The sequence below is a fragment of the Plasmodium yoelii genome (genome assembly GCF_900002385.2).
Source record: "Plasmodium yoelii strain 17X genome assembly, chromosome: 14".
Taxonomy (NCBI): domain Eukaryota; phylum Apicomplexa; class Aconoidasida; order Haemosporida; family Plasmodiidae; genus Plasmodium; species Plasmodium yoelii.
The window spans coordinates 2814396-2826704 of NC_036186.2; the positions used below are offsets into that span (position 1 = coordinate 2814396).

At 21.1% G+C, this 12309-nt stretch overlaps 4 protein-coding genes across 4 annotated transcripts; 3 read left to right on the top strand and 1 right to left on the bottom strand.

Moving 5' to 3' along the window:
• Nucleotides 1–203: 203 nt before the first annotated feature.
• PY17X_1472801 (PIR protein) lies at nucleotides 204–1371 on the top strand (the record flags this gene model as incomplete). The annotated part of the gene is made up of 3 exons (XM_022957525.1): nucleotides 204–218; nucleotides 356–1195; nucleotides 1285–1371. The coding sequence occupies 3 exons, from the start codon at nucleotides 204–206 to the stop codon at nucleotides 1369–1371; spliced, it is 942 nt and encodes a 313-aa protein (XP_022811114.1).
• Nucleotides 1372–2352: 981 nt separating this feature from the next.
• Nucleotides 2353–3794, bottom strand: PY17X_1472901 (fam-a protein; the record flags this gene model as incomplete). Its single annotated transcript, XM_034637708.1, has 6 exons — nucleotides 2353–2376; nucleotides 2522–2755; nucleotides 2836–2945; nucleotides 3067–3136; nucleotides 3233–3479; nucleotides 3616–3794. The coding sequence occupies 6 exons, from the start codon at nucleotides 3792–3794 to the stop codon at nucleotides 2353–2355; spliced, it is 864 nt and encodes a 287-aa protein (XP_034493640.1).
• A 3074-nt stretch (nucleotides 3795–6868) lies between these two features.
• Nucleotides 6869–7918, top strand: PY17X_1473001 (PIR protein; the record flags this gene model as incomplete). Its single annotated transcript, XM_022957889.2, has 3 exons — nucleotides 6869–6883; nucleotides 7003–7743; nucleotides 7829–7918. The coding sequence occupies 3 exons, from the start codon at nucleotides 6869–6871 to the stop codon at nucleotides 7916–7918; spliced, it is 846 nt and encodes a 281-aa protein (XP_022810699.2).
• A 2371-nt stretch (nucleotides 7919–10289) lies between these two features.
• Nucleotides 10290–11450, top strand: PY17X_1473101 (PIR protein; the record flags this gene model as incomplete). The annotated part of the gene is made up of 3 exons (XM_022957833.1): nucleotides 10290–10304; nucleotides 10441–11274; nucleotides 11364–11450. 3 exons carry the CDS (start codon nucleotides 10290–10292, stop codon nucleotides 11448–11450), a joined length of 936 nt encoding a protein of 311 aa, XP_022810819.1.
• Nucleotides 11451–12309: the final 859 nt, after the last annotated feature.

A 12309-nucleotide genomic window follows, 5' to 3' on the forward strand; every position in this document is an offset into this window, starting at 1 on the left:
AAACCACGATAATTTATCTAACTACCGTAAAGTTATTATATTGTTCCATATTATCTTTAAATTAATATTAAAAATTATAATAAAATGTTTAACCATAGACAATTTTATGCTATGTTCAATTATTTTGTCATTTATTAAGCGTAAAAAATATAAAATAATATGATGTTACATAATCTACATATTATAAACAAAATAAAATTGCAATGGATAAAACCCTGGTATCTGCGTTTTTTAATAAAATTTGTTTTTCCTTGTATTTGTCGATGTTATATTACTTATAAATTTTATTAAATTTGATTTTATAACAGTTTCATTAACATATATTTTTATTATACTTTTTTAAATGTTTTCTTAGTGTGAACAGTTTGATACATTGAGAAAATATTTACCCGATGACTCAAGCAATTCTACAACTAGTGATATTAATAAATTAGGGAATGCTAAGAATTATTGTTCTAATGAAGAATCAGGGGATACAGAATGTAAGACTGATCTTGATAATATAAATGCTGGTTGTTTATGGTTGCTTGAGCAATTGTTTGTGAAAAATAGCAAAAATATCAGTACAGTTGAATACATTATCATATGGTTAAGTTATAAACTAAATCAAAAGAAATATGACGGAATCAACAATTTAAATGATTTTTACAAAAAATATATAGAAAATAATAGGCATTATACGAATTGTAAACAAGGTGGTCAAGATTGTAGTGGTTCATTAAGTAGTAATACAGGATATAACAATTATAAGGAAATCATAAATAAAAGAAAGAGTTTGTTGAATATTAATATTAAAAATATGTCTAAAATATATGATGCATTTAAACTATTATGTAACATGTACACTGAACTTAATGCAAACAGTACAATATCTGAGGAATCTTTAGGAAATGCTAAAAATTTTGTTAAAAAATATAAAGAACTTAATGACGATTCTACAATTAATGGAGACGGGTCATATAAACAAGTATTGTCTACATTATCAATTGATTATATTAATTTTAAAAGTTCTTGTGCTGATAGCGATGATTGTAACAAAATTCCATCCCTTACATCGTCGGAAACAGAAGAAAATGGTATGCAAAGTTCTAAAAATATTTGTGATGATACACCAAGCTTATCGATAGCAAAAAAATTAATTCTAGCTTTATTAATATTCAGTACAATATCAATATTTTTGGGAATTTTTTTTAAGGTAAATAATAAGAAATTTAAAAATTATTTTCATTAAATATATGCAAACGTTAACAAAAAAATCGTACACTTCTTAACATTTTATATTAGTGTTCGTTATTTGTATTACGGAAAAGAGCTCAAAAAGAATATTTAAGAGAAAAACTAAAAAATATAAAGAAGAGAATGAATCATTAATATATTATTCGAAGAGTATTAACTATTTCAGGAATAGTAACAATGATTGATATATTTAAGAAACTGCCTATTTGTAAGTAATTTTTGACCATAATTTTGGGGTTTATAAGAATAATTGAATAATATAACCAATTAAATATAAAGTTATATATTTATATTTATTACATTTTTGTATGGCTTTGCATCATTTTTATATAGTTTTTATGTTGTGAATTAGGGTTAAGTATTATATTGTATTTAATTTGAATAATTTTATAATATTTATTAGTTTAAGGAATTGTTTTAAAGGTTTAGGGTTATATTGAATTATATATATCATAAAATGGTCATGTTATGAATATTTTTATTTAACGAAACTGCTTATTTTCATTCTACATTTATGTTATATTTTATTTTTTCTATGAATGTATATGAATTTTTTTTAAAGGAAAGAATGTTTTAGTTGGTTTATTATAATGTTCACATATATGTGTATAAAATATATTGGTATTATATGGTTTAAATATCAATGTAAAAAAATATTACACATAATGTAACATTTGTATTGAATCATCTGATCACTTCATTAATTTCATTACTATAAATAATATTAAAATCAAATATCACTTACAAACAAAGAATCGTTTAAATATATGGGATATCCCCCCAAATTTTAGCCTATAGATGATGTCCATGTTTGTAAACAAAAAAGGGTGATAAGTATTAAATGAAAGATCTTCATAAGTTATAACAGTTTTATTTGTATTATTCAAAAAATTAATACATATAGATGCATTATAATATTAAAAGACATAAACAAATAACAGACAAGAACAAAACAATCATAAAACAAAAAAATATGTTATGATGGTAATTTAAATAAATACCATTCATGAAAATAAATCGTTTTATTAACAAAAATTCTCTAATATACGTTGGTGAAAAATATGTTTATTTATGAGGGAAAAAGTAATCTAAAGGTTTTCCAATAATACATTTTTGTTAAATGGAACCATGTTCATCATTCTAAGAAAAAAAACACAAATGGATAATTATATAAAATTTTAAAATTTGTTTCAAATTATAAATATGTACAATTATTTAAAACCATATTTTTTTTAACAATTGTTGAAATAAATTATTATATTATTAAAATATGTATACCGTTTACAGAGTCGACACATGTGATATAAGTATGTTTGTTTCTTTTTTCAATAATGTATCCACTTAAGTTAACAAACATTTTTTTTAATTTTCCATTTCTAATATCATCTTCAGAATCAATTTCAGCTTGAAATAAATTTGCACTTTCTACTATTTTATTTTCAAAATATTTTCTATTTTTACGGTTGTGATCAATTATATTTGCTGAAGCCATGACAATCATAGTTTTGTTTTGTGATATCTACAAAATTAATAAAAGTGTATTTGAATAATACGAAAAATATGATTTATAACGAAATAGAAGAAGAAAGCTTTGCTTACTTTATATTTTGCAGCTATAGCATAAAAATATTTCTCACGAGACCATGGCCATTTTTTCCAACGTTGTTGTATCATTACTAAATTTGGAGTGTACATACGGACAATTTTTTCTAAAAAACATATTATAAAATTTCATAGATATAATTAAAATATGATGAGTTTGAAGCTATGGGAAAGAATAAATAGTAACAATAATATGTTAATTTGGGTAATTATTTATGTTTTGTATACTTTTAACAGAGAATTTATTTAATAATAAGTTACTATCTGGATCCCATAACTGGTTTACTAGTTCATTATACTAATGGAAGGAAAGAGAAATATATGTATATAAATTATAATCATTTTTTAATTTCAATTTGGTTTATAACTTTTGATGTTGTTCGTTAATTGATACCTGATTCGGATCATAAATTGTATAATGAATTTTTTCAACAATTGTATGACCTCGATGCTTTTTTTTATAAAAAATTATATTCCGATAAGGATTTGCACAACACCTTTTATAACCATCTTTACTTGTAGCATGATGTTCTAATTGTTTTAAAGCGTCATTCATAAATCTGCACGCATTTCTAGTTTCTTCGGGATCGGTATATAATAGGTGCTTGTTTTTTTGATATATTTCTTCTGTATTATCATTGCTAAAAATGAACATATTTTTAATGTGTAAAAAAGTAAAGTTATTGTATTTATAACATTGTTGCAAAGACGTACACATTTAATATTTTCATAATGAAATATGTAATATATATTATATATATTGTTGTATTTTCTTACACAGGATAATATTTTTTTGAATTGAATATTGTAAATTTTTTTGATTTGAATATTGTAAATTTTTTTGATTTGTATTTTGTATATGTTTTTGGAGAAAGCTCTGTTGCAAGGGTTTTATTATTTACACATAGGGAGATGGTTAAAAGAAAAAAAAAAAAATTAATATAAAACGTACTCATTTTTGAAGTTTCCAAACAAAATATATATTAGTATTTTTTTAATTAAAAATTAACTCAAAACAGAACAAATATAATTAATACTGAAGCAAATCATTTTTTCCAATAAAGTATAAAAAACAAATATTTATTTTAAAAAATACAAATTATTATTTAAACAACAAATTTGGGTACTTTTATCAGATTGATAAGTTTAATATATTTTTTATTTAAATAATTCAACCACAAAACAACATTAATAACAGAATCTTTCATAAATAATGAATATCAGAAATGTAATGATTCACAATATATAATATCTAAAAATAAATAACTTTAATTATATAAATTATATTTTTAATGTAAGCATTATGAATACACAGGTTTTATATTTTTATAATTGATCAAACCCAACTTAAAATTTATAGAACAGTTCATTACGTATGGAAATACATATACTTACATTAATAAATAAAAGATCATAGTGCTAAAATATTATATTAAATAATTTAATATGAGAAATGCAGTTAATTCTATATATTACTAATACTACTATAACAACATTTTTCACCTCATCCTAATAGTAGTATGATAAAATTTATATTATGAGAATCAAACAATCTGTGATTTTTTTATTACTTTTAATACAAATTTTACTAAACATTTTTCTAGAAAAATTGTTAATTTTATAAAAATTATTTATTGGTAGTAATGTTGATACCCTGCCTTTTTATAAATGAACACATTATAATTTTCCTTTTAATGATAAAACAAAGTATAAAGTTAAAAAAGATACAATCAAATATGAAGTAAAATATGAAATAAAACATGAAATAAAATAATGAAGCATAAAGTTTTAAAGTCAAGAAATATATAATGTATTAATTTGTTTTTTAATTATAATATTCTTGATGTCGAGGTGTTCATGTATTATGAATCAAGGTTATGTTTATGATTGATGGTTGATTGTTTATGGTTCTGGGATATTGTAATTACATTTTTTATAATTAAATATATTATGACTAAATTTGTATAATTAAATATATTTATGATTGTGTATGTTTAATCTGGAGATGATGTGTAAATATAGAAGGAAAAAAGGGATAGTGTGATTAATATGAAATATGTGATAATATATTTTTGATAAAGTATAATATATAGATTTAAAATGATTAAAATTATTAAAATAGTATATTAGATATATAAATATTGGTTATATATGAAGTGATATTATGGTATATGATAATTGTCTATTATATGAAACTTGTTAATCAGGGGCTATATTGAATTATCCACATTATAATATACAGTGCATTTCTTTGTTTGGTGAACAGATTTATTTAGTAAAAGTTATAATTTTGAATATTCCCGTGCATTATATGAGCATATTGTTAGTGTTAATTAATGACATTGTGGACATATAATAGATAGTGATAAAATATAGGTTGATATATATCGGTAATATAACGTTGTCTATAGATATTAGTATGCTTCTAACATTTTTGAAGTTTTAATTGTAGTTACTATTCTCTTCTTGTATTAATAGAAGTTTATTTGTACGCTTTAATTTATTTTCATAAAGGTATAATAGTAGATTAATCACTATTAATTTGTAAGTTTTAATGATATGGTGTATATATAAATTGGAAATGTATTATAAATGGTAAATTGAAAAAATATAAGTATATTAATAAAATTTAATGTTATAGTTCTAGTAATTATAAATAATATGATAGACAAAATGCATTATTATTATATGCTTATACATATAAATTAATATTGAAATGTTATTTCATTGTGAAACCTTCATATAATTAAGCATTAATATTATCGAAAAGACATAATAATGCAATATAAAGGTATCAATGTTATATATTTTGTTAAAGATCCACTTTGGGATATATGGTTTTATATTATAAAAATGTGGATCCATGGAGAAAATGATAACGACTCAATTCATGTTAAATGGTATTTTATTATTCATATTAGTGTTTAGTGAATAATCATTTTATAATCCAAAACAACATTACTGTATCATAGAATTAATAAAATATACAATTTTTAATAAATTATTTGAATGTATATGCATTAATAACTATAAAAATATAATATATAAGATAAAAATGGACAATCCATAAAATGTACGAATATTTACATAAATTTATATATTAAAGGAGAAAATATATCTTATCTCTCTCCTATTAAAGTGCAATATAAGAACCCAATTAAACATAGTTTTCTATTATACTTTAAAATTTCATCATTAATTATTTATATGTTATATATTTAATATTTATTAAGTATTATTTTAAAATAAATCTACATTCAAAGACTTATTTAGGCTTATAAATACGGGTTCAGTGTTAATTGTTGTTTTAGAGAATGGAAAAGATGGGAAAATATATAATAATATTACCCAATAAAGAATACTTCTAAATTGGAATATGTGGAATAAAAATAAAGTTATTTAACGCATTAAAATTATTTTTTAATTTATCTATATTAAATACAAATAATATAAATTTATATAATATGCATAGAAAACGGTGCATGTAACTAAATTTGAGAATGCTATTATTTTAGAAAAAACCATATTATATATTATAAGAAAAAATCATGTAAATATTTAATATATTTTAAAAAATTACTATTTATATACTTTAAGGATTCTAATAATAGCTTTCTTAATTTTTTATATGTGTGCAGTATCTATGTTTTAGGACGTTGTTTATGTTCTGTATTAAAGCATGTGCATAAGTATACATTTTTTAGATTCATTATAAAAGTATATCCATTTTTATAATATAGTTATACCAAATGTTAGTAAGAATAGTTTTTTTGTATAAAATGCATCATATATATGGCAAAAGTGTATAAGCAACCTTCTATTTAAGGTTATTTAGCTAAGTGCCATAAAATGAGTATAATATTTTAGTAATATTAATATATTATTATTTTACATGAAGTTAAAAATAATAATATGTTCAACGAAAGATAATTGATATGTAAATATCTTGAGTAAATATACCATATATTCTATTCAATATATATAAACAACATCACCCCGCATAATCTCCAAATTATAACAGAATTTCATTATGTCTTATAGAGTGGTATATATATTTTTTCTTATATTATTCGTATGTTGCATTCCTATAAATTATATTAATTTTAATTTTGGTAACATTTATATTAATACATTTTTTGTTTAATTCGTAAAATATATTCGTAGTGTGATATAATTAGTGCGATTGATAATTATGTTGATGATCCGAAGAACTCGAAAGGATATAATTCTATTAGTCATTTTGATTATTATTGCCCTGATAGTAACTGTGATACTGATGAAAAAAGAGTTTGTTCTGGTTTTTTAGCATTACTAAAATTGTTTGAGCGTATTGATAATCATGAAAAATTAGAGAGCGATAAACTTGCTGAATATGCTATTTTATGGCTAAGTTATAAACTAAATCAAAAAACACAAAATGGAACCACAAAATTATACGATTTTTATAATAACCATATAAAAACAAATAGTAAATATAAAGAGCATATAACTGATGGTGATAAGATTAATAATGCTGTTATAGAAAATAAAATAAAATCGATGAATATGAATATTAAAGATATATCTAATTTTTATGATCCATTTAAATTATTATGTAAAATGTATAGAGAACATTATGAAAACAATAAACCATGCATGCCATGTTTAGAAAATGCTGGAGAATTTTTTGAAAAATGTGAAAAAGTTAAAAATACTTTGGATATTACTAAAGGAAGTTCTTATTCACAACTATGGTATAGTTTATCAAATGATTATGATAAATTTAAAGAGAAATATAATAGTGATAAGTGTGGTTATGTTCCATCACTTGTAGCTTGTCCACGAAGCTCAGTAACAAAAAATACACTAATTAAAATTGCAATTATATTTGTTGCATTATCAATTTTTTTGGGAATTTCTTATAAGGTAAATAATAAGAAATTAAAAAAAAATATTATATATATGTAAACATTAACAAAAAAATCATTTACTTCTTAACATTTTATATTAGTATTCGTTATTTGGATTTCGGAAAAAAGTTAAAAAACGTTTAAGAAGAAAGCTAAAATCATTAAGAAGAAAATGGTTAATTGATATATGATTCGAAGAGTAATGACTATTTCAGGAATAATAATAATGATTGATATATGCTAAGAAGCTGTTTATTTGTAAATAATTTTGCATAATTGTTATATAGTTTTTATGTTGTGGAACCCATGTTTAGGGTTAAGTATTATATTGCATTTATTTTTTCATAATTTGTACATTAATTTAATATATGTTTCATTCTGTATGTTTAATAATGAGAAGTCCAAATATGCAACCGCAAAGGGTACTTCCATTAATATGAAAAGGGTCCCATTACATTTTTTCATAAAGTATAATAAGTGTTCATTCTGATTTAATATAATTAAAAAAAATGTCTATATTGTATATATTAATATAGATATTGATTATATGTGAATTCATATTATGCTATATCATATTTGTCTATTATATAAATTTGTTTAATCTATGGTTATATCAAATTATGTATAATACAACATGTTTTTTATTTGTTAAAACTTATTATTTGTATCATATTTATTTGAATTTAAATTATATTTTAATAACCGAACAGTATAATAATTTTATATATCAGAGTATAATTCTATTCATTTGGAACAATTGTCTACATTATAATATACCTTCATGTTAATTAAACACACTACTAATATATAACAGATAATCATAAAATATAGACGTATGGTATATTGATCGAGGTTCAACAATATAACATTGTCTATAAAATATTATTATGCTCTTAACATTTTTTGAAGTTTTAATTGTAGCTACCATTCTTTTGTATTAATAGAAGTTGCATTATATACGTTAATTTATTTATCATAAGGTATAGTAATAGATTAATTACTATTAATTTTAAACATTATAGTTTTGAGGTATAAATAAATAGGAAATATACTATAAGTAGTTATTTGAAAAATATAATAATATTAATAAAATATAATGTTATAATTTGATAGATGGAATAGCGTTATTATTATATGACTATACATCTAATAAAATACTCTACCAATAACTAATATTGAAATATTGTTATATTGTAAAATCTTCATATAATTATATATGAATTTTATCGAAAAGACACAGAATAATACATTATAAACGTATCAATGTTATATATTTTGTTAAAGATCCAATTTGGGATTTGTAGTTTTATATTTTAAAAATATGGGCAATGGAGAAAAGGTTAAAGACTAATTAACGTTAAATGCCTTTCTATTGTTCCATATTAACACATATTATATTATCGTTATTTAGTGAATCATCATTTTTTAATCTTAAATAGCATTGTTTTATTGTAAAATTAATAAAATATAGAATTTTTAATAAATTATCTGAATGTATATACATCGATAAATATAGCAGTAGAATACATAAAATAAAAATGAGTTATGAAAAGATTTAACAAATATTTATCTAAATATATATATTAAAAGAGCAAATATATCTTATCTCTCTCCTCTTAAAGGGCAATATAAGAATCTAATACACATAGTTTTCTATTATACTTTAAAATTTACATCAATACTTATTTGTGTTATATATATTTAATATTAATAGAAAGGCATAATAAATGTTTAACATTTACTATGTATTATTTTAAAAATAATGTACATTCAAAGACTTATTTAAGCTTATAAATACGGGTTCAGTGCTAATTGTTGTTTTAAAGAATGGAAAAGATGGGAAAATATATTATAAAATTAGTCAACAGATAATACTTCTAAATTGGGATATGTAGGAATAAAAATAAAGTTATTTAACGCATTAAAATAGATTATGAATTAATCTATATTAAATAAAAATAATATGAATTTATGTAATTTTCATAGAAAATGGAGCATGTAACTTAATTTGAAGATACTATAATTTTAGAAAAAACTATATTATATATTATAAGAAACAATAATGTAAATATTTAATATATTTTAAAAAATGACTATTTATATACTTTTAAACATTATAGTAATAATGGATTTCTTAATTGTTTCGATTTTTTCAGTATATTCATTTTGAGACACCATTTATTAAAACAAAAGATATGATGTTGTTTATTTTATATATTAAAGCATGTGTATAAGATGATATATGTTTAATTCATTATAATCTTATTTTTATTTTATTATAGAATTATAATGAAAGGTATTAGGAATAACAATTTATGCACAAATTTATATACATATAACCTATAATGCAGAAAATAACCTTAATTTATGGGAATTTAAGTTCCATAGAACTATTATATTGTTCCAAATTACATTTAAATTAATATTAAAAATGATAGGAATTTATTTAAATACAAACGATTTTATATTAGACTTCAATTATTTTGTCATTTATTAAGCGTAAAATATATAAAACAATATTATGTTACATAATTTACATATTATAAACAAAATAAAATCACAATGGATCCTGAATTGGTATCTGCATTTTTAATAAAATTTGCTTTTCTTTGTATTTGTCGATATTATATAATCTATAAATTTCATTAAATTTTATTTTATAAGAGTTTCATTAACATATATTTTTATTATACTTTTATAAATGCTCTCTTAGTGTAATAAGTTTTCTATAGTAATTGAACATTATCCCGATGAATTAAACAATTCTGAAAAAAGTAATATTCATGATATAGCAGATATTAGGAATTACTGCCCTAAGGGGGCTTCAGAATACAACACATGCATTACTGAGCTCGATAAAATAAATGCTGCATGCTTATGGTTGTTCAATAAAAATATTGCTTATAGGTATGATGAATTAAGTAGTGAACAGTTTAAAGCGTTTATTATATACATTATGATATGGTTAAATTATATGTTAAACCTAAAGAAAAGTGAAACCAACCTAAGTGATTTTTATGCTAATATAGAAAAGAATGAGAATTATACTAACTGTAAACGTCATAGTAAAGATTGTAATAGTACATTAAAAGAAAAAACGGAATATAATAATTTTAAGGATGCCATAGTTAAAAATATGGATTTGTTGAAAATTGATATTAAAGATATATCTAAATTTTATGATGCATTTAAATTATTATGTAAAATTCCTACTGAATATGATGACAATCTAGAATGCACGAAATATTTGGAATATGCAAATGAAATTGTTGACAAATTTAAAAAACTTAATGAAAGTTCGAGTGTTACTGGAAACAATTCATATAGTCAAATATGGTCTACTTTATCAACTGATTATGAAAATTTTAAAAAGAAATATAATAATGCTAAGTGTGTGGGTATTCCATTGCTTCCACCGATGAAAACAACACAACATGACGTACAAAGTTCTGATGTTACATCATCAAGCTTGTCGATAGTAAAGAAATTAATTCTAGCTTTATCAATATTCAGTGCAATAACAATCTTTTTGGGAATTTTTTATAAGGTAAATAATAAGAAATTTAAAAATTATTTTCATTAAATATATGCAAACGTTAACAAAAAAATCGTACACTTCTTAACATTTTATATTAGTGTTCGTTATTTGTATTACGGAAAAGAGCTCAAAAACAACATTTAAGAGAAAAGCTAAAAAATATAAAGAAGAGAATGAATCATTAATATATGATTCGAAGATTAATAATGATTAATAATGATTAATATATGTTAAGAAGTTGTCTATTGGGAAATAAATAATTTTTGCATAATTTTTATATAGTTTTTATGTTGTGGGTCAGGGTTAAGTATTGTATTGTATTTAATTTTGAATGATTTTATAATATTTATTAGTTTAAGGAATTGTTTTAAATATATATAGAAAATAAGTTATTAAAAATATGTATAGGATAAGTTGGAGTTTTTAAGATTTAAATTAAGTCTAAATATGTAAGAAAAAATAGGGATGAAAAGGAGCAATAAAGAAATATATTTTGATAAATTATAAGAATTGGATTTGTGTTAATATAACTTAATGTTAAATATGTTGAACTATGGAATTTTTATATTTGATTGTTAAATTCGTGGTAAATATATTTAAGAGGTCTTATTAACTGTATCATAATTTATTATTATATAAGAAGAGTTAATCGGATTATATGGTTCGATTGATGTATACATACCACAATATAAAGACATTTGATTTATTTGATGGGAGAGTTATTTGAATTTAATATATGGCACCTTCCTGAAATTGTAACATACCTTATATGTGAAGGTATAAAATTATAATAAAATGGGTTTTAATAGATTGTTTACATTATAATTAAAAATGGATAAAAAAAATATGGATACATATTTAAGTTATATTCATACATACAGTATTTTATATTTGAGTGGATAAAGCTATATGATAAGTATATTGATATAGAATTAATTACTAACAAGTTTTATGACAATAATAAAGTACGAAACATAATTTTTTAACGTAAAAAAAATGATCGAACTAATATAAAGGGCAATCATAGAGAAAATGTAATTGAAT